This window comes from Mus pahari, chromosome 5, assembly GCF_900095145.1.
Source record: "Mus pahari chromosome 5, PAHARI_EIJ_v1.1, whole genome shotgun sequence".
Taxonomy (NCBI): Eukaryota; Metazoa; Chordata; class Mammalia; order Rodentia; family Muridae; genus Mus; species Mus pahari.
The window spans coordinates 152,301,456-152,324,406 of NC_034594.1; the positions used below are offsets into that span (position 1 = coordinate 152,301,456).

At 39.2% G+C, this 22,951-nt stretch overlaps 1 protein-coding gene across 14 annotated transcripts in view; it reads left to right on the top strand.

Moving 5' to 3' along the window:
- Window positions 1-22,951, top strand: part of Cdc42bpa (CDC42 binding protein kinase alpha) — a 201,522-nt gene that overhangs the window by 165,454 nt on the left and 13,117 nt on the right. For all 14 annotated transcript variants that reach the window (XM_029538840.1, XM_029538845.1, XM_029538841.1 and 11 more), the window contains 12 exons: window positions 5,839-5,922; window positions 7,738-7,843; window positions 8,819-8,955; window positions 9,518-9,657; window positions 10,761-10,842; window positions 12,549-12,765; window positions 13,500-13,562; window positions 15,380-15,973; window positions 17,296-17,393; window positions 19,544-19,628; window positions 20,540-20,663; window positions 21,590-21,707. In XM_029538840.1, the coding sequence (XP_029394700.1) occupies window positions 5,839-5,922; window positions 7,738-7,843; window positions 8,819-8,955; window positions 9,518-9,657; window positions 10,761-10,842; window positions 12,549-12,765; window positions 13,500-13,562; window positions 15,380-15,973; window positions 17,296-17,393; window positions 19,544-19,628; window positions 20,540-20,663; window positions 21,590-21,707 (1,848 nt within the window). The remainder of the gene's footprint in view (window positions 1-5,838; window positions 5,923-7,737; window positions 7,844-8,818; window positions 8,956-9,517; window positions 9,658-10,760; window positions 10,843-12,548; window positions 12,766-13,499; window positions 13,563-15,379; window positions 15,974-17,295; window positions 17,394-19,543; window positions 19,629-20,539; window positions 20,664-21,589; window positions 21,708-22,951) is intronic.

Genomic DNA, 22,951 nt, shown 5'->3' on the forward strand with positions numbered 1-22,951 from the left:
AAAAAAAAAAAAAAAAAAAAACAACCTTATTCTTAAAATAGCTCAGTTTTCAATGTGTAACAAATCTTCCACTTGGACACTCCATAACAATTTGTGTGACTGAGTCGTTTTAGGTTCTTATTGTAAAACATTTCAGAGCTGCTTCTTTACCTTACAGTTTATATAATTAAATAGACAAAAGAATAAGGAGAATGTAGGAAGTGAGAAACACTCCTGTTTTATAAAGCTAAATATAATTTGATTACCTTCTTCTTAGCTGCCCCCAAATAAAGTTGTGAATGGGGCAAATTTGTCTTGAGATCATTTGATTCTTTTATTTTTTCTCTTCCTGTTCACAGTTTACTGTCAAAAAACATAACCGGGCCTCCATGATTCTTATTGCTTTGAATAGTTCTGTCATGGCAGCACCCTGGTAGACCATAGAGGACTGGCCGTGCAGTGAAGAGTTGGATTCAGGCCTAACTCGCAACTTCTCAAAGCATACCAGTTGATGGAATCACCTGTGCCACACATTCAGAGCTGGTAGTTGGTATCCCGCAGCAGTTCCAGTTTTTAAAACCTCAAAATGAAAAACTTACATTGATTAGTAACTGTGTTGGTTATTTCCACCAAACCCTTAACTCTTGGACTATTTGAATGGTGGTCTGTGCCCACCACCCTCAGCGGCCTTGGTGGATATACCCATAGAGGGCTGCTCCTTGTGTTTACCATTCCGTCTTTAACTTCTGCAAATTTACCAGATGATAACAGTTCTCCACATTGACCAAAAGGTGACTGTTTTAAATGAGTAACATATCACAACTCCAGAACAGTTTTTATTGTTGTTTCATTTCTAGTTATGTGATTTCAAAAACAAAACAAAAAACCAAAAGCCCCAAACCAACACCTAATCAAAAGCAATACAGGAAAGGATTTAGTTAGCTCATGGATATCATCCATTCTTTCAGTGAAGTCACAAAGCTGGTCACACCACATCCATAGTCAATAGCAGAGAGAATAATGCACTCATGATGCCTGCTTGCTCTCATCTGGGTTGTTCTTGTCTTACATAATTCAAGACACCCGGCCTAGGGAATGGCACGGCCCAAAGTCAGCTGGGTCTTCCTATATCACAATAATCAAAAGGATCTCTCACTGATAAGCCCATAGGCCACTGACCTAGATAATTCTTCATTGAGACTCTCATTCCTAGTGACTCTTATGTACTTACCATTCAACCTAGAGTTTTAAGAGGTTTTATTTGTTCACTTAGTTCCATATACTAGGTCTTTATCGTTTTCGTGTGTGTTCTGATCTGCTTTGTTAATTCATATTCTCATGTCTGTACTTAAATCTTTCATCAGTTATAATTTAGAAAGGGGAACATTGTCTATCATCATGTCCCCTCCCCAGGAGTAAGCATAGTAATAATAAGGGAAAGTAGTTTACTCCTTTCATACTCTACATCAAAACAAATTACCTGATCTTTCCAGATTATCTTTTTTAAACTCAATCCTAGGAACTTCGAGAACTGCCTATGTTTCATGATAACTTTTTTTAACTTATTTTATTAGATATTTTCTTCATCTACATTTCAAATGCTATCCCGAATGTCCCCTTTTAACCCAAAGCATTTTCAGTTTCTAAGAGTACTTAACTTTTAAAGGATGCATCTAACTACAATATTCCTTCTGTTGTAAAATAAGAAGATTGATGTGAATGACAAATACAAACCTCATACTAAATTCCTTGTCCTTACAATTAATACCTTGAAAAGAACTAAATCACAATGTCTAGGACAAAATCATGTATAATTAATAGCATGCATCTCTTATCTTACATATATAATTCTTGTGTGTGAAATATAAATGTTTTACATGGATTACAGATATACGTACGGGGTAAGCCAGTGCTCATGGTAAGAGGTAAAGAGCAAGCTTGGGGCTGGAGCTTTTGTTAACTGCTTAGGAATTGTTTGAATGCCTGCCTGTGCCCATTGCCCATAAAGGGCCACTCCTAAAGTTTGTCACTACTCACTCATCACTCCCATACAGCTACCAGAGTATAGCAGTTCTCCATATTTAACAAAATGTAGTAAAACTAGTGCTTTTGCATAATGCCATCCCGAGTGTGAATATTTAAACTGAGCTTTTTTTTAATCTTTCTCAAGAATTGTTGTCATGATCATGTCTTAAGAGTTCCATGTTGTTAAAACGTGATTTCTTGGGTTTTTTTTTTTTCCTGACTCATTTTCCTAGACTGATCCCGTTGACAACACTTACATACGGAACCCGAGCATCAAGTTTTACATCCAGTCAAGGTCCACATCTCCTTCCACATCTAGTGAAGCTGAGCCAGTTAAGGTGCCTCCCTGGAGCAGTCTGGCTCCACAACTGTACACTTGGGTTCAGGAAAGGGCATTAAATTTTTTAAGTGAAATATGTCTAATTAAGTAAATTGTATGCTAAGTTATGGTTCATTAGATTTCATTACATTTTGGTCATATATATATATCTATATATCTATATATAGATATATAGATATATAGATACATACATACACATACACACACAGAGAGAGAGAGAGAGAGAGAGAGAGAGAGAGAGAGAGAGAGAGAGAGAGAGAGAGAGAGAGAGATTGATTTACCATTCACATAAAATAAGCAAAAATAGATAGGTAGATAAGTAAAGGTAGTTTTTAGTTAGAGAAGTGTGTAGATATATGTTTATGTAAACATTACATTCAAACTGTAGCCACAAGGCATTGAAAGTGCCATTCTTGATTTGTGTTCTTTAATTCTTCTAATTAGTTTAATAAGCCATGATATAACTGATCATTGCATCATAAGCATAGCTTAGAAATGAAATTGTTGCTAGAATAACAACTGAACGACTGTGGCAGCTGGATAGTGTATAACTACTCAATTAGTTGTGGATACTCACTCAACTCAACCATGCCTTTTAGAGTCAAAAATACTGTTAATAATTTATGTCAGCCCATTGCTTTAAGCAGCCCATTGGTCAGTTGTCTCCCCCCAAAGACTACCTGCCATTCTAAACTAATTACACATTGAAGAATGTGCATTTAGGTCATTGATGATATCTTTAATACAGCTTTAAGCCAAAGGTGTTGGGTAATGGTCTCATTAGTCACCACTAGGAAGAGTGAATGTTGACATCATCTCTGTGGATTGCACTGGATCTGGGACACATTTCTTTCCCTTTTTTGTTTTGTTTTGGAAATCAGCTGAGATTTAGAGCTTTATAAAACGATGGTAAGAGGAACTGCTGTAATGGCAGGCACAGCTCTCATGGTGTACAAACATTCTCCTGTTGTGGAGACTTCCACTGCTTCCAGCCCTGTAGTGCTAAAATTAGTGCTGAGGGGAGGATCACCCGAGTAGTTCTACTTTTACACATGGGCAGTGTGAGGCAAAGTAGTTGTAGTTTGTATATGAACCGTAACTAGTTAGATCTTCCCAAATTGTTTTCTCCAGTGCTTGGATCCATTTCCATCCCCCACACTGCAGCAGTATATGAGTTCCCCATTTCCCCACATCCCTGCCAACCCTTGCCACAGTCAGATACGATACTGACTTTTTCCTTGTTGGATGTCTGTGAAGGATCATTTTAATATTTTTGTACTAACTTGGGTTTCTCCCTTTTCTAAAGGTATTTAGCATTGTTTTATGTGTTCAATGGCTATTAATGATTTGCCTGTTGGTATCCTTTGTCCATTCATTCTGTTAATTTTACTGGTTTTTTCTTTATGTTCCTTTAAAGTCTGAATATGAGTTCTTTGCTGGGCTATTGGTTGCAAGCATTTTCTTCCATTCTGAGGATAATTTTTAAATTTTGTGTTATCTTTTTGTTTTTCAAAACTTTTGGTCAGCTTTATCAGTCTTTTCCTGTATGGCTTCTGCTTTTTGTGGTTTTTAAAGTATTTTTTATGGAAATATTATGTTTCTTCCATGTTTTCTTCTAAAGGTTTAAATTACTGCTTTTATGTGTTTAAGACTTTACAAACTGAAATGTGTTGCTACATGGATTGGGAATGGGATTCTAATATTTTCCCCACATAAACAACTGAGTCTCTCTGCTCACCCCAGCTGCACTGTTTCTGCTCTGCATGTCATGCCATCCCTCTCCTGCGCTTACTCTTGCACTGACTCTCCATTGTCTCCATCACTGCAGCCTACACAGTTCTGGTATTTGGTGTAGGGCACCACTCATAGCTGCTGTTTCCTTTTCCTTCTTGACCCTTTAGTTTTGAATACCACTTCTACTGTTAGCGTGTCAAATTCTGTGTGACTCTTTATTAGAATTGAATTAAATTTATATATATGCTTGTGGAAAATTGACATCTTCATGATATTGGGCATTTCCACCCATGAACATGGTACGCACAGAAGTTGTTTCTTTTCATTCTTTAATAGAGTTCCATCGGCTTCAATGTTATCTATGTTGCTTGTTGATTTGTCCTGGTGCCCTAAATTTTCTGTTATGTGTGAGAGAGATCCAGTTTAATGCAGTTTTTATAGGCATTGTTGATCTTTTATCCAGCACCTTTGCTTGAGTCTTTAATTTTAATAACTTCTCAAGAACTTTCTGTAGAACTCTAATAACAGTTTTGTTTGCTATTGTGTTTTTATTATCTTTTGCATATATTTTTCATTGTTCCTCTTTTTTATATTTATCTTCTCAAATGTTAAATTATAGGTTGGGCTTAATACATTTTTAAGCTGTTCAAAAGTAAACAAAATTTAAATTGAACATAAACCCACAATTCACAGAAAACTGAGACTCAGTAAAATTCCATACTGATTATAATTTATATATGATAGTTTTTGAGATTATGGTTAGAAGCAAAGTACTACCCAACTTACTCTTATTCTTTGAGTATTCTGTAACTTTATACAAGGCCTAAGTTGTTTTCCTTGTGTGCTTTCTTAGCATCCTAAAAGGAAGTTATTATCCTTTTTATTTTTTACCTTGCTAATTAAGCCTCCTCCCCTACATTAACTTCCTGTAAAACCACTGGTTCTTTTTATTCAAAGAAACATCTTATATAATACTTCATAAAGTAGACTTCATTCTACTTACAGTAAAATTATGGTTTATAACTAAACAAATTAAATTCATAATTCCAATAATATCAAATAATTTAACCCCTTTATTTAAAGTTAATTTATGTGCAAGAATCCCACTAATCTCCATATATTCAAATTTATATAATTAGACTCCATATGAATAACATATATTCTAAATATGGAAATCTTCTAAGACTGGTGAGATGGCTCAGCAGGTCCTTTACTTGCTGGGCAGACCTGACCTTTGTCTCTGGGTATGCGTAACTTATGGTTCCACATAAGCATAGAAGGAGAGAAGTAACTTAACAGAGCTGCCCTCTGACCTCCCACATGTGTTCATCTAGCTAATACACACACATCACGCATGCACGCACCAACTCACACACAGTCAAAAGTTGTTGAAGAGATTAATCTTGCTAAATATTCAGGTACTTTTTCAGATCAATGTGACAAATTCAGATGAATATGAAAACACCTCCACTTTTGTGTAAGTTATATGCTGTGATTCTTGTTTTCTTCTGTGGATTTTATTTTCTAATTTATTTATTTTTAAATTTCCAAATTGAAATGATTTTAATTGAGAAAATACTTCCTTTGTAAATATCGTGAGCTCACATGTAAACTACAGTTCTGTGGAGGCCAGGGAGATCACACAGTTTCTGGATAGCCTTCTTGATGTGTTGTCTGGTTTTGTTTACTCTAGTCTCTTTCTAGTTATTTTCTAAGTGAGTGTTTCATGACATTCATTTCCTCTTTTGCCTGGGATTCAGATTGCAGACTGTGCTCCACTTCCAGCTCACACACCAACCCTAAGGAAAAAGGGGTGCCCAGCTTCAACTGGTTTTCCACCTAAGGTACTTGGTTCCAAAACGTGAGAGTGAATTTCTTCTACTTTGGATATTCACTGAGTTTTGTTGCTCATCTCCTCAAAGTTATAAAATTAAAAATTTCGGAAGAAAACAAATTCTACAATGAATATAAATGACATTCTGAATGTTGAGAGGTGTAGTCAGTATTTGATTCTTAAATTGTTTCAAAGTCAATTAGAACCCTCCAGGAGCCCCTCACGTTGTTACCTGATAAAAGCATTAAGTTGAGGCCCCTTGTTAGAGAAGCAGAATCCAGTTTTAATCAAGCACTGAGAAGGAGAAATGCTCAGTAGGAAGCATAAGGGGTTCTCCTTGACCAGGGCCTTGTTCATGACAAGTCGTGAAGACTAAGCTTCCTGTCTAAGCCATGGGAAGAAAATCTAGAAACTGCACGACCAATGCTTCTTCCCCAGAACATAAACTGTGAGTAAATCACAAATGATTTTTTTCAGAGCCAGGTCAGTGGCTCTGAAAACTAATTTTAAAAAGCTTGAAAGAACATGTGCTAAGCAAGAGTCACTATGTGCTGTTACATGAGGCCAGACGGAGTACGAAGTTAAAATAAACATAATAAATATTCTCACCGACACAGGTAATCTCAGACAGGAGAAAGCAGTGATAAGAAAAAGTAATCTAGAAGTTCTTGACATAGGCTGTAACTACTGAAGTCATAAAAGGTGTTAATAATAGAGTGAGAAGAACAGATAGGGCAGAACAGTGCGTCAGTTAGCAGTGAGGTGAAGAATCTGAAAGGGAAGCTATACAGCAGGAACGCTGTCAGCATCTTCATAGTACAGTAGGACCTTCAGAAGGAAAGAGGCAGAATTAAAGAAATAGAAAGGGTCTGGAACCGTAGCTCTGAGAATAAGAGCACTTGCTATTCTCAGCGTCTGTGTGAGGGAGCTCTCAACCTCCTAACTCCATCTCCAGAGCTCTGATTCCCTCTTCCGAGTTCCAGGACACTTGATGTATGCAGTGACACACAAACTCAATAAAAACAAATTTTCTTTAAAAAGAAATAATAGCCTAAAAGTTTTTCAAGTTAGAGATGGAAGATGCAAGAAAAGACTTAAAATGTGCTTCTTTAGCAGGTAGGATCCAGAGTAACAGCCCTTTAGAGCTAGGAAAACTCAGCCGTGAAATGTGGCTAGAGCAGAGGCTCCTCCCTGGAGCTGTGGGCTGGCTGTGTGTGCAGCCTGACTCTTGGGCAGGTGAAGGCAGAGACTGGAGACTCTGGAGGCTCAAGGGCCACCTGGCCTGGAGTACACAGTGCAGCAACAGAGACACCAAGACGCTACCTCTACCTCGGCACAGTGCCAGAAGAGAGTGTCCCTGCTGTCCACATGAGTCCTGTGACACCCGCACTGCCCCTTCCCCATAATAATAATAATTGTATTTTTAAAGATGTGGGAGAAAGGGAGATTTGAAATAATAAAGAATTCACAAGAAAACATAAGCTAAATTCCTAAATTCTAAATCAGACAAGATCTAAGAGACAAAAGATGAGTTTCTCATTTCTGTCAGTAACTGAGGAGGAAGTAGAAAGCATCAAGTGGGTGGCTAGCAAAGGCCGGCAGAAAAGAGCCAACGTGTGTGAAGATAAGGGCCTCTGACATGTCACATGCAACCAGAAACACACAAAGTTATAGTCAAGAAAAACTCATAAAGTAAACTTGAGGCTGAAAGCACGCGTCTGTGTGGTATGCGTGAGGTTTGTCTCTGGTGCCTGAGGAGCCGCAGCTCCACGTGGGTGCACAGTGAGAGGCAGAAGGACTGACTCTCCTGTCCTGTATTTTGCAGCGCAAGACTCATCAGTTTTTCGTGAAGTCTTTCACCGCCCCTACCAAGTGTCATCAGTGTACCTCCTTGATGGTTGGTTTAATAAGACAGGGCTGTTCCTGTGAAGGTAAGATCAGCAGGCAGGAAAAGACAGCTCTTGGTTTATGACAGTGCTGTTGCTAACAGGGCACATGGGCTCTGAGCAGACCATGCTCAGTAACGTTAACTCTATCCTACCCATAGTGAAAGCATGTAGACCACAACTCCACATGCTCCCTTCTGTATGTATCTTTATAGCCACTGAAACACGTGTTTTCAGACAATTGGTAGAAAGCTGCCGGATACAGGGCTGGGGGAATGGCAAAGTGAATGAGTGCTAACCACAGGGACAGAAGGGCTAAGAGTCAGGGTCTCCAGCACACATGTAAATGACTGTGGCCCGGCTGTGATCCCAGGCCTCGGGAGGTACAAGTAGGAGACCCTTAAGGGTACTGGCATGCTAGACCAGTTGAACTGTTGAGCTCCAGGTTTGATGAGAGACTGAGCCTCAAAATCAAGTGGGGAGTGGCAGATGGAGGAAGATGTCTGACATCAACTTTGGATTCTACATCATCACATACTGTGAACATGCAAACACATATTCATACATGCATGCATACCACATGCTGAGAGAGCGTTGAGTAGCTAAATGTCTGTTAGTAACTCCTGGAAGGGGATTTCAGGGCTGATGACAAGTTGCAGTAGGATATAGAGCTAGAAACCCTCCAGAGAGCTCTTCTGTAGGGCTGTGCATAAGTCAGCCGTGGTACTCACCAGGTTGGGGTTGTTGGGTTTTTTATCTATTTGGTTCTCACTTTGATCACTAACATTAAAGAGAATAATAATATAAATAATAAAAATATTTACTACTTCTCAATGAACTTCTGAATGGCAAGCAACAGGATTTGTTTCCCCTAGTAAAAAGTGGTTATTTAAAATAAAATAGAAAAAAAAAAGCATTTGTCTAATATAACACCATGCATGCAATTAGTGCCAGTGAATTTTTTGTTGTTAGAATGAAATTTTATCTAAATTGTGTCCTTTTTTTTTTTTCCTCCAAAAGTCTGTGGGTTCTCATGTCATATAACTTGTGTGAACAAAGCTCCAACGGTTTGCCCAGTTCCTCCTGAGCAAACTAAAGGTCCACTGGGCATAGACCCCCAGAAGGGAGTCGGGACAGCGTATGAGGGTCATGTCAGGGTAAGTACCTCTGTTCGTCACTTAGTAAACATAGTGCTTGAGAGAATATTTAATTACTCAAACTCATTTAAATAATATTTTAACTAGAGTCATGATTACATGTAAATGAATTCTAGAATATCACAAAATGTTCTGTCTTTCTGTATCTCAAGATTTGCAAATGTTGCAGTCATCATAAAGGAGTCTTGGGGCTCTGGTCTTACCTAGGAGGGAGGGTTAAGTTAGGAACTATGGCGATGTTGGCTTGCCAGCCAGAGTAACACACACAGTGTTACCTGAGTGTCAGGTTCATCTTATAACCACATCTGCTTGTTACACTTTTCTCTAAAAGCCATGAGTGGCCTGCATTTAGTGAGTTGTCAGTTCAGAGCCCTCAGAAGCCTCCAGGAACTGTAGTGTTCCCACTTTCCCCTTACTACTGGCCCCATGTCACACTTGAAGCCTTATCAGCCTGAGAGCAGGCCTAGGATTGGCGTGCACAGACTTCAAGTGTCACCTGCAGCTCACCATCATTTTCATTTGAATTTTGTCTGTTTGTCTGTCTGACTGAAACTGAACCAAGATCCCTAAGCCAGCGGGAGTGAAGAAAGGGTGGCAGAGAGCTCTGGCTGTAGTCTGTGACTTCAAACTGTTTCTTTATGATATCGCGGAGGGAAAAGCATCGCAGCCCAGCTCCGTCATTAGTCAAGTGATTGACATGAGGTAAGCTCGAGGAATGAAGACAGATCTGTCACAGCAGTGTAGATCAAGGTTTATGGTCTTTCTTCTAGATTACTATGTTTTGGTAAAATAATTTTGTGCCAGTTTTCAGGTTTGGCCCTATAGCGACATACTAGAAAGTAGGACGCTAAGGGTGGTTCTAGGGCAATTTGGTTTATGTCTTGAGTATGTGGAGTCAAAGGTGGAGTCTAAAAGGACAGTTATGTAGTAAAAGAGTACTAATTATGCGCTGTTCAAGTCATCGTCTGAAACTGCAAAGTGACTGAGTATAAGTGAAGGGGTAACTCTCCCACGGTCCCTGAAGCGCACTAAAGCAGCAGACACCTAAGAGTCTGTGTTTCCCTAGCACCATTGTCCAGATTGTTCATGTGCCCCTCAGCACCTTCCTACTTTTCCTGGAACTTCAGGCATTGCTCCTGATTGGTGGATCCCACATGTCTCCTATTCAGGCATAGCCATTGCTCAGAATGCACATTCCCACCTATACCTAGTGGTATCTGAAGCACAGTGAAATACACAAAGGGAATATCAGCAAGGGCGATGTGGCAGACTTGCTAATAGACTGAGTGAAAAGTGAGGAGCTAGCGAAGAGTTGTTCCTTAGCCCACACGGTTGAGGATAGCATGGACAACAGCAAGACTGCCTGTTACAGCTAATGCAAGATGGGGTCAAGACTTTTAAAGGCAAAGGGAGTAGGACGACTCATGACTCATCACAGGACCAAGGAGTAAACCACTGTTTTAGGGGAGAAGACACAGCACACATGAGACTTATTATGGGAGGCAAGAGAGACTAACAAAAGCCTCTTCTGGCTGTGTGCTTCCTGGTCTTGTGTACCTTTGTGGGTCACTGTCATGTCTGGTGTAATGCGCCACTGCCAGGTCACTCCTGAATTACCTTGAGTACTGTTAATCATTATGTAGGGGAGTCTTGAACTTTGTTTTTTTGTTTTGTTTTAAATTGAGCTTGGATGTTTATACAGTTGAGCTTTGAGGATTGCTTTGTATGTGTTATTTGGGTATATAAGCAAAACCATACACACACAGCAACATGTAATAACCTTAAATGTTTAACTTTTATTTCAGAGATGAAGAATTTTCTGTGAGTTCAGTCTTGGCTTCTGATGTTATTCATGCAAGTCGAAAAGATATTCCCTGTATATTCAGAGTAAGTCTGAATGACCGAGCACATACAGACTTTGGGTTTGTGCACATTTGTTTGTGTGCACATGCATGTGAAGGGCAGATGGTGATATCAGCTGTCTTCCTTGATTGCTCTACACATTGTTTACTGAGATGAACCTGCTGCTCGCAGCTGTAGCTAGTTTAGCTTGCCAGCTTGCCCCAGCCATCCCTGGCTCTACCTCTGGAGCTCTGGGACAACAGACAAACCCACCTGGCTCTTACCTGGGTTCTGGGGCTCCAAACTCTGACCCTCAGGTTTGTGTAGCATGTGCTTTATCCACTGAGCCAACTCTTCAGCACCTAATTACTTGTTTTTAATGAATATATTTTGCTACTCTGTATAAATCATAAAGTTACTGGAACAACACCTAGACCTAGTACTCATTTATGTATCCATACCATCCAATATTTACATGAATACAAAATTGTGCTAAGACTTGTAAAATATATCAATGCTTCTAAAGTATTCTTCATGTTCTATAATGGTTTTGAGTCCCAGTTAACCTCCAAATAAATATTACCTCATGCAGTTTCTCAAATTAAAAAAAAAAAAAAGTTGCCCTCTATAAAACTCTCATTGTAAAAATTGTGTTTCAGTTGTCTACTTCTTTATAACAAACATTCCAGAACGTGAACAATGCTTGTTCGTCTCTGTTGGGTAGTGCTGGCTGTTCCTCCTGTGCTGCATCCAGCTTCTCTGGGACAGGAGTGTCAGAAGAGCCTTTCTCTTGTATCTGCGGCTTTGGTGCTGGCTGGCTGTGTCAGTTCTCCTCTTCACATCCCCCCCCAATTGCATACAAATAATTACTAATGGCCATCTTGGTGAATTAAACATTATAAATTTGTAAAACTGTTTTGTTGTTATAACTGTTCTACTTCCTGTCTGTCTATGAATCTTACATCCAAGGAAGGTCAAAGATTAAACCTAGTCTCTCACTTTCCAGGCCAGCAGCTGTTTATTCTCCCCTAGCTATCAAGGGAGCCTATAAAGGGTCACTTAGCTGTACCTAAATTTGCAGTAGAATTGTATTGTCACTGATGTTTAAAGCATAGTAAGTATATAAAGGGTGTCTATACATTTATGTAATGTGTATATTATATACATAATAAGTAATAGCTTAAAAGTACTGATTGATTTGTAAACTTTATTTGCATACTATTTCTAGTGATCTTGTCTTCTTTAATGATAATATAAAAGGTTGTCAGGAAGCACTGAGACTTTGGGAGCAGTCTGATGTAGTGCTTGAGAGCATTGAGACATGCTCTGCTCTATGCTCTTGAGAGATTACTTTCCCTTTACCATGGATTCTCATATATACACTTAGATTATAATCATAGTTGTTGTCTCATGAAGCTGTTAAGAGGGTGAAATGAGTTAATACTTGTAAATTACTTTTCTTTCTGGTACTTGATAATTTTGTGTCAGTTATGAAATTAGTATCTACATTATTTTATAGCATTATGTAACACAGCATGAAATGATAGTCATATTTGGACTCATATCACCTCCTGCTGTTTGAATTGTAGTGTTACAGTGAGACTTTCATTCAGTGTAACTAAAGTGTGTGAAGTGATAATTTAATAAATGCTCATTTTACTTACTAATGAGTGCTAAGCAAATGAGCGTAATTCTGAAGCTAGCATTAGAGATGTCTGTTTTCTAATATTGTGACTATTAAATTATTTTAGGTCACAGCTTCCCAGCTCTCAGCACCTAGTAACAAATGTTCCATCCTGATGCTAGCAGACAGCGAGAATGAGAGGAGTAAGTGGGTGGGAGTGCTGAGTGAACTCCACAAGATTCTGAAGAAAAACAAGTTCAGAGACCGCTCAGTGTATGTTCCCAAGGAGGCTTACGACAGCACTCTACCCCTCATTAAAACAACGCAGGCCGCTGCAATCATAGGTAGGACTCTATAACACTCAGATTGTCATAACTGTCCACTGACCTACCTTTTGAGCTGGCACTGGCTTTCACATAGGAGTCCCCAGTGTCTGGGGTAATGTGCAGAGGTTTGTGGGATGGAGGTGGCCTTGGCCAGACTGGTGGGTTAACGCTTACATGAGTGGAAGTGTATTAGCTTCCTAAAATGCACTAGTGCTGAAGTCAAGCCACTCGTGTCCTTTTCTCCTTTTGTGATAGGAACAAGTTAATTCCTAGAGTGCAGGCTTCTTTTATAAGGTGTAACTGAGGAATTTGAAATCATAGCGTGCTCCCCGGCCACCAGCAAACAGCAGCTCCCTCCCATGGGTGGCTTCTTCCCTTTGCTCCACTCTGAAGCACATGGCCCACTTCCCCTGCTTTCTAGTAAACAATAGGAAGTTTAGTGAGTGGGAGTCAGATTCCTTTTACAGTGTTTCTAGAGTGGGTGGTGTCTGTGACACTAACAAGCTAGTTTGTTAATTTTATTGTTATTGAATAAGCAGTTACTTCTTTTGATAGGTACTAAAGCAGATTTTTTTAATTGATAGTTCTATTTTTAAAGGCATGAGATATTTGCCACTGTAATCTGAGAGGAAATATTTTGATATTGTTATTATCTTTACTGTTGCACCAAATATGCTCATTATTTGCTTTATTCTGGTATCTTTGCATTACTTTTATCTGATGAAAATGTTTTATGTTTGTGTCTTAAATAGATCATGAACGGATAGCTTTGGGAAATGAAGAAGGATTATTTGTTGTGCATGTCACCAAAGATGGTAAGAGAAACCCCAGTTATTCCAGAGTAATTTAAATTATATATTAGAAAGCTCTTGAACCTGGAGTTTAAGAGCAGGATTCTGTTATGAAAATTTCAAGATATAATTTAATATTTTTTAAATCAAGAGATCTCTGGTTTTCTTTCTCTTTTTTGCTCTTTTGAGACAGGGTTTCACTCTGTAATTCTGGTAGTCCTAGAACTCACCCTGTAGACCAGGCTGGCTAAACTTACAGATCTGTCTGTTTCTTCCTCCCGAGTGGTGGCATTAAAGGTGTGTGCCACTACACCCTGTGTTATCCCTCCACATGAAAGAAAACTACAAACTGCTTTCCATCCTTGGTGGTGCTGTAAGAAGTCATGTCTGAAATCACCATGCTTTAGTGCAGTCGGTTTTTAGCTCCCTAGGGGGAAATTAAGTGTTGAGTGAAATAAAGTAAAACAAATTGAGTTTGCTATTCATAAACAAAACACTGAAGTTCTTAAATTCTGTCTTTATATCAGGTTAGATATTGAGAAAGCAATTCATTTAAACTTGATGAGTTTGTTATCCATAGCAAGACCCTGAGAAGGGTAGGAAGCTCCGTCAGTCAGTGAAGTACTTGCCCTGAAATCATTTGATTCCCAGAAGCCATATAAAAAGCTGGACATGTGTGTGCTTGTGAACACACAACACTGGGAAGGCCAAGACAGATGGATGGACTCCTCTTAGAACTGGCCATCCACCCTAACCTACCAAACCCAGGTCCCAGTGAGAGAGCCTGACTTAGTAACAGAGTGGGGGTGGGCAGGATAACTCAGCACATGAAGGTGCCAAGCAAGCCTGGTGACCTGAGCTTGATCCCTGGAACCCACATAAAGGTGGACGAAGAAAAGTGACTCCACAAGGTTGTCCTCTGACCGGCATACCCGTGCTGTAACATGCACCCACACACATACATAAGTTAAAAGTTTAATTTAAAAAACCAAAGAAACAAACAAAACCAAAACAAACAAATAAAACCTCAAGGCAGACAGCTCCTAAGAACCAACACCCTAGACTGATTTCTGGTGGTGATGCACTTGTGCATGCATACACAGCCACGTGTACACACAAAATATAAATACCTGAAGGGGTGGTGCTAGAGAGACGACTGTTAAGAGCTGGCTGTTCAGCTGGGCGTAGTGACACACGCCTTTAATCCCAGCACTTGGGAGGCAGAGGCAGGCGGTTTTCTGAGTTCGAGGCCAGCCTGGTCTACAAAGTGAGTTCTAGGACAGCCAGGGCTATACAGAGAAACCCTGTCTCAAAAAAAAAAAAAAAAAAAAAAAAAAAAAAAGAGCTGGCTGTTCTTACAGAGGAACCAGGGATTCAGTTCCCAGTACCCACATGATAACTCGTACCATCTGCCTTCTGGCTTCTATGGACACAGGCATGCAAGTGATTCACAGACACATGTACACAAAACGTCCACATACATAAAATAAAACTTAAAAAGAAATACCTAAAGAAACATGAGTTTCTCTGTTACTTAGATTTTAAAAATAGGAACTTCAGAGTGAAATTCCTAGATTTTAGTACCAAAAAGCAAACTTTGTGAAGCATAAACATGCTTTTATACAGGTATTTTTTTGTCTTGACTGACAAAGATCTCAGTGTTGAACTTAATACCAACTATCAGTGGGCTAAATGATCTGATAATGGGTTTAATTATCTTCCTTTTTCTCTGTCTGATTTTTGACCTTTGTTACTTTTGTGTATGTGTCTTTAATACGAGTTGGGTTATATACTTTGGGGTTTAATTTAGATGCATGTAATGTTGTTGTTTCTTCCTGTAGAGATTATTAGAGTTGGTGATAATAAGAAAATCCATCAGATTGAACTCATTCCGAGTGACCAGCTTGTTGCCGTGATCTCAGGCCGAAATCGCCACGTCCGACTTTTTCCTATGTCAGCTTTGGATGGGCGAGAGACAGATTTTTATAAACTGGCAGAGACTAAAGGGTGTCAGACCATAGCTGCTGGGAAGGTGCGCCACGGAGCTCTGTCCTGCCTCTGTGTGGCCATGAAGAGACAAGTCCTCTGCTATGAATTGTTCCAAAGCAAGACCAGGCACAGGAAGTTTAAGGAGATTCAAGTCCCATGTAATGTCCAGTGGATGGCCATCTTCAGTGAACATCTCTGTGTGGGATTCCAGTCAGGATTTCTCAGATACCCCCTGAATGGAGAAGGAGGTCCATGCAATATGCTCCATTCAAATGACCATACACTGTCATTCATTACACACCAACCAATGGATGCTCTCTGTGCAGTTGAGATCTCCAACAAAGAGTATTTGCTGTGTTTTAACAGCATTGGGATATACACAGACTGCCAGGGCCGAAGATCTAGACAGCAGGAACTGATGTGGCCAGCAAATCCTTCCTCCTGTTGTAAGATTCTCTTTCTTGTTGTCTGCCTTCTTCCTTTTTTGCTTTTCCATTTACTTTAAATATAATCACTTTTACTAACAGCTTATTTTTTAATCACTCTTAAGATCTTTCGCAAATACTAGTTATGTTGCTTATGTAAAATAACCATATATTGTAAAAACCTAGACAAACAGGGTCAGTATCAAATGCTTATAAGTAAAACTAATCTTTCTGTGGAAAACCTACTGGGATACACTGTTTTTTAATCTCCATGATGATGTGTTTTGAAATAATCCCAAATCACTCTCCCCATTGTCACCCCGAATAGAGTGAGAGTTCTTAAGTAGCAGTAGCACATGCTGGGGAAGTTACTAAGTGAGTTGTTTAGCCAGTTCTCAGCAGGTAGAGCCTTTATTCAAAGTGTTACTTTGCTCTATAGTTTATAGGGTTTTAGTGCTGTGAATAGACACCATGACCAAGGCAACTATTATAATGGACATTGGGGCCAAAGAGAATGGAATTCAGAGTTGTAGTAAATCCCTACTGGGGCAGGAGGTGGGGACCTCTCCCCTGCAGCAGGAACAATGAAGGGATGAGGGATGGGGCCATCCAGGTAAAGTCAAAAATGTGGTCCAGGTCAGTGAGGCTTATAACAGAAAAACAAGGACATCTGTAATAAAAGAACAGCCAAACCCTCTAACCCTACCCCAGATTTAACTATTTATAGTGTTTTAGTTCTTCTGAAATGAACTTTTTTTTTTATCAGTGGCATAATGGGTAAGTGAATGCTGTTTTGTAGCTGTGTCAGATAAGCCAAACATTCTAATGTGAAGTAAAAATGAAACCATCTAACTCATTTCTGTGAGTAATCTGTTACTAGCCATCATTCGAGTGAATCACATACTCTTGGCTTGTGTCCCCATTTCTTCCACAAGTGTGTAGTGAGCATCTGTTCCTGTCATGTAGCTGCAGGTGACACGTCTGTAGCATACATGTCTCTAGATACATGTGTCATGCATCTCTTGCTTTCCTGTTCTGGAATAGAACACTTAGGTAAACATTTCTACATGTTGTATGTTTGTTTCTCTGTCAACAGTTTAACCGCTTTAAAAGCCCAATTCTTTAAAGTGCAATGAAAGTTCTTGTTTGACAAGAATATAGTTCTTTATGATTTACTTGGTGTTTACTTCAAAAATGTTTTTAACATTATTCTTATATAATAACCTTGGGGTTTTGAAAACATCCACTCTACAGTTGCTTAGGATAGATCTTTCAAAGTGTGGGGTTTACTAGTTCACAGTAATCAGCAGTCTGTGCCTTCCCTCCTTTTTTCCTTCCCCCAGGTTACAATGCACCGTATCTCTCTGTTTATAGTGAAAACGCAGTTGATATCTTCGATGTAAACTCCATGGAATGGATACAGACTCTTCCTCTCAAAAAGGTAATAGAACACTAAACTGTGGTCCAAATGGTTACTTTTTAAGTTTTTCCTTGCAAAAAGTCATTGTACATAGCAGTGCATTGCATAAGGACATGTTCATGAGTATATATTGTACATTAGGCAAACTGCCTCTGAACCCCACAACTTTTCTACCTGCTCCTCTCCTACGAGGGTCTCTGCGATCACCAAGGCCAGCAGGGTGTCAGTCTGCATGAGGCAAGAGGGAATTCTGGTTCAGTGTGACTCAGGAGCCACTTTGGTTCAAACTTCAAGAGTCTGACACTGGACGGTTTATTTTGGGCATATTCATGCACAGCACAATTTGGGAAAATCTTCCTGGTGATAATTAACTCAGTCTCATGTGCACAATGAAGTTTTAAGACATGACTATTACTAAAAAAGTAGTGTTCAGTTTTCCTTGGTTTCGCAATTTATTAAACTGTTGAAATTATCACCTTTTTCCTTGCTGTCTTTACTCATTTATTATTTTAAAAATGCATACATGTTATATTTACATCCAGTTCATTGATTTTTTTTCACTACTATAAAACCATCTTTTAAGTGAATAGTGTTTATCCATTATCAAGTTGACAGCATTACTTCTAATTTGTTGCTCTTGTCAGCATTTATGTATATATAGGTCCTAATGAAGGTGTGGGGAATTTCTTTACCCCATGAGCCTCACAGTGGCATGCTGAGGCATGGGCTGCAGCTATGGAGCCTTATGCAATAGTGCCATGTTCTTTTCCAAACCATGACAGTCACATCCACATTATTTACAGGTCCTTTCTGACCCACATCTTCCTTAGCATATCATTTTATAAATTGTAGTAAATTGGTTTATCACTGAGGAATGTTTGCATGTCTGAGTTAACTGTGTTTATCACACTTCATACTTTTTCTTGCAGGCTGTCTTAGTTAGGGTTTTATTGCTATGAAGAGATACCAAGGCAACTCTTATAAAGGAAAACATTTCATTGGAGCTGCCTTAGAGTTTCAGGGGTGTATTAGTCCATTATCATCATAGCAGGAAGTGTGGCGGCGGGCAGGCAGTCATGGTGCTGGAGAATCCAAGAGTTCTACATCTCTATCCGAAGGCAGCCAGGACTGTCTTCCTCAGGCAGCTAGCCGTAGGCTCTCCCACATTGGGTGGACCTTGAGCACTAGGAGATCTGAAAGCCCACCTCCAAAGTGACACACTTCATCCAGTAAGGCCACACCTCCTCCACCAATGCTATACTAGAGCACTTCCTATGGACCTGTGGGGGCAATTACATTCAGTCGACCACCAGGCAATGCCTGATCACGTTTGCTCATTTTGTTGTTGAATTTGCCAGGTTTTTGTTTTTTGTTTTTTTTCTTCCTGGCTAATTGAACTTCTGTGGATCCTGAGTTACTGACACACAGAATGAATCTTTTCCATCTCTGTGATGTCTGGTCATGCTCGTGGGATATTTTCCTCAACAGAATTATTAACGTTACTGAAATAAGATGTTATTCCTGTTGTTTAGGTTTTTCCTTTTAATGTTCTTAAGAAACTTTCCTACTTCAAGACCATAAAGATACGACCTTTATTTTCTTCCATGTTTACTGTTTCTGATGCCTATATGTAGCGGTGTGCCATATTTTATGCACAATAGACTTTTGCTTGCTATCCATATGCCTGTGGTACACTTAGACTTGTAATGTAGGTGTAAGGTAGGGATCTGGCTGTGTTGGTTTATATGAATGGTTCCACCATCACTGTTTTATCAATGATCCTTTTCTGTCAGCACTTTCATCTCCACATATGTGGGCATATGGTGTTTAGTGATAAGAATTTATAAACCAGATGTGTTCTTTCCTGACTTAATTTTTTGGTCACATTTTTTTGGTGCCTTTTAAAGGGTCAGTTTTAAGGTTTATTTATTTCCACTTGATTTTATTTGTCCATGATAGACTTCCTTTAAAACACTGTTGTTATAAGCTAGTTTGTTTAAATAATGTGATATGTGCTAATAAAAATTACTAACTTGAGACTTTTAAAAAGAACTTTATTTTGACATAGGTAGGTGAAAGCTCTTAATAGTATACTCATAATAGACTAAAACCTTTATGATTTAATTTTTAAAAGTTTTATTGAAACATTAATTTTACTTTTGTTATTTTAGGTCCGACCTTTAAACACTGAAGGATCATTAAATCTCTTAGGATTGGAGACTATTAGATTAATATATTTCAAAAATAAGATGGCAGGTAAGGAAATGTATTAATAGGTTCATTTCAATGGAAATATTACAACAGTCCAAGGCATTTGGATATGAAGTGCCTTCCGCCCACATTTGTATCAAATATATCTCACTCTGGAGTATGTTATATGCACTGTCAACCTCTGGCAAGACAGTAAAGACAAGCTGTAAACAATTTGTTTACACTATGTGACTGTATAGGCAAAGTGTCTGACTCTGACACATGTTTTCCTGAGGAGCATCCAGGCAAGAAGAAAAGTGACAACTGGATGTGTCTTCTATGCCTGTGATACTGTAGACATAGTCATTACACCTAAGTTAGGAACACTTGTCCAGAGTCGCAGTTGGGGACTTTAGGACCACATCTCCAGCCATTCCACAGACTCTCTGAAGTACTGAAGACAATCTAGAAGGAGGCTAAGAAGGTCACAGGAGTGAGCCCCCAGAGTAAGGGCTTAGAACAGGAATCCAGGAAAGTGAGGGTGGGAGAAAATAATCTGTGGAAAGTAGGATGTTTCTCAGAGGCTGAGAGGCGGCTCAGCAGTTTAAAGAGCAAGCTGAGAGGACTAGAACCACCAGACCCATTCATTATAGACAGAGAAGACAGTGTGAAGATAGTGTGGGTGGAGTGACTGGTTAAAGGCATGACCCAAGACAGCTATAGTTTCCTCCAGCAAAAGTGTAGCATCTTTTACTTATAATCAAAAGTGAGACTGTTTTGTAAGCTATGCTAATTTCAGCATGTATCTTTTTGCATATTCCACTGAAAATTACTGCTTGCTTTCTGATTTTTAATACATAATTCTTTAACTATCGCAGTTGTACACACGGTACAATTGATTGCAACATCACAGAGACCAATGGGTAGGAAGAACTTTAACAATCTAAACAATATTATTATTATTTTCTTTCTCACAGAAGGGGATGAACTTGTGGTTCCTGAAACATCAGATAATAGTCGGAAACAAATGGTTAGAAATATCAACAACAAACGGCGTTACTCCTTCCGAGTCCCTGAAGAAGAGAGGATGCAACAGAGGAGGTATGCAGTTAACTTGTGCCCAGCATCCGTCCTTGCTGCCATCACCCAGGGAACTGTCTAGAATCAATTTAAAGGAAAGAGTCTCTGAAAATTTGTCACTGAGCTGAGGTCACAATTTGTAAGGCGGGGGTGGCTTATTGGTAGAGTATTTGCCAAGCATGAGTAAGGCCCAGGGATCTATCTCCAACTGCAGGGGGAATCCCACAGTAATGAGTAGCACCCCTCAAAGTTATGAGGATAAAGTACCATATTTTCACTCATTTCTGTATGTAATAGGACAACTATAATTTAATGAACATATAACTCTGTAATATAAATCATTTGTGTAGATAGCAAATTTGTATATGCTTATGAAGAAGTACAGAAGCCAGGCATGGTGGCTCATGCCTGTAATCTTAACATTCAAGAGGCTAAGGCAGGAGGATTACCTTGAGTTTGAGGCCAGCATGCCCTGAGCTAAAGGGTAAGATCCAGTCAAAAAAAAAAAAAAAAAAAAAGTAAAAGAGAAAAACAAAAAGAAATTCAGATTAACTTTATTCTCTATGAGCAAGCAGATGTAGCTACATTAAAAACCATTTCTAAAATATTGCCTATTATAAAAGATACACATACAGTTTTTTAAGTTATCTTCCCAGTAGAGCAGAAGATCTTTAATCAAGGTGTGTAGCTGAGTGGTGAGCACTTGCTACATGTGTGTGCCCCTGGCTTTGATTCCAGCACTGAACAAATTACACACACAAATCAACCATAAATCTCAAGATCTTCTTACTCAAAATTTAAAAAACAAAGTAGACTAAGGAATTGAACTATTAATATATTGTTATTCTAATTATATCTTTATCTTTATAAACAAAGTATGCTTAATTTTTTAAAGTTATATTTATTAAATGTGGAAATACTGTCTAAACAGGTATTCTACCTTACAGGGAGATGCTACGAGATCCAGAAATGAGAAATAAATTAATTTCTAACCCAACTAATTTTAACCACATAGCACACATGGGTCCTGGAGATGGAATACAGATCCTAAAAGACCTGCCCATGGTAAGAGGCGTGAAGAGCGGTGTGAATATGAACGGCGTGAAGAGTCAGGGTCAGCTGCTGGGGAAGGATGTGCACGTGGGCTCACATGCATGCACTGCTTCACAGACCGAGGCACAGTGGCATCTGATGGATGAAACTTACAGTTCAGAAAGCTGACAAAAGTTCTTAACCCAGAAAAGTTTTCCATTTTGCTAATACAAGTTTGCTACTGTTGGTAAAAGAAACCACTGTATTTGAAAGGTTCTGTGACAAGTTCTAAATGCAGTTCCCAACCGTTAAAGTTTCAGGTACTTGGGTGTTTTCTCCTCAGAAGCCCACCCAGGCTTCACCACTCATAGTCACACCTCTCGGCTAACTATGAAATTCAGTCTGCTCCTTTGCGCAAATCCAGGCATGTCTCCTACACAATTATATGTGAAAAGAAGTACCACACCGGAAGACTGTTGTACCTTAACAACATGAAGATTGCATCCACAGACCCATTATGCTGAGGTTAAAATTACTAGTGGAATTGGCTAAGTCCCCAGGCTCTCTGCTCCTGACATGTCAGTGACACACACTCCTAGCAGGCCACTAAAATCCAAAGGGACCCTTTGATCAGCAGGGCTAGTTGCTCAACTGGGCAAAAGAACTTCAGAATAATTACTATCTTATGACAGTTTTGGAGACAACTGTGAATACTGACCACCATCTCTCCTAAGGACATCTGTCTAAATTTCATTGGCAATACGGTGGTAGGAGAAAGGAGAGAGGGGATAAAGTATGCTGTGTAATCAGAATTGTATTGTCAAAGTTAGGATATAAAGGGGTCTTTATTCCTGGAGAAAAAAATAAGTCTACATTCATTTCAGTCAAAATATTTGGTTGTAAACATTACAATCACATGACTGTGCTTTCTTACTATTTTCACATCTTTGGGGGTGGGGTGGTGGTGGCTCCAGAAATATTCCTTTTTTGAGTTCACATTATTCACATTCAAATTATTCTTTTGGGATCTGTTAGCTCTTGGGATTTATTAGCTGTGCTGGGTAAATATAAAGTATACACCACCACACTAGTATACACTGTAACTAGATCTCAGTGAAGCCAAGCAAGAAGCTCAAAGTCAAGCAAAGTCAAGCATGTTAAACTCAGAGCTGCTGTGGGTGTTGCTGGGTTTGTAAGCTTTTCTGCTTCTCAACTTCTACCTGGAGCGAGAGCTCCAGGGTGTCTCCATTTCCCACTGGTAGCATTGCTCCAGAGTC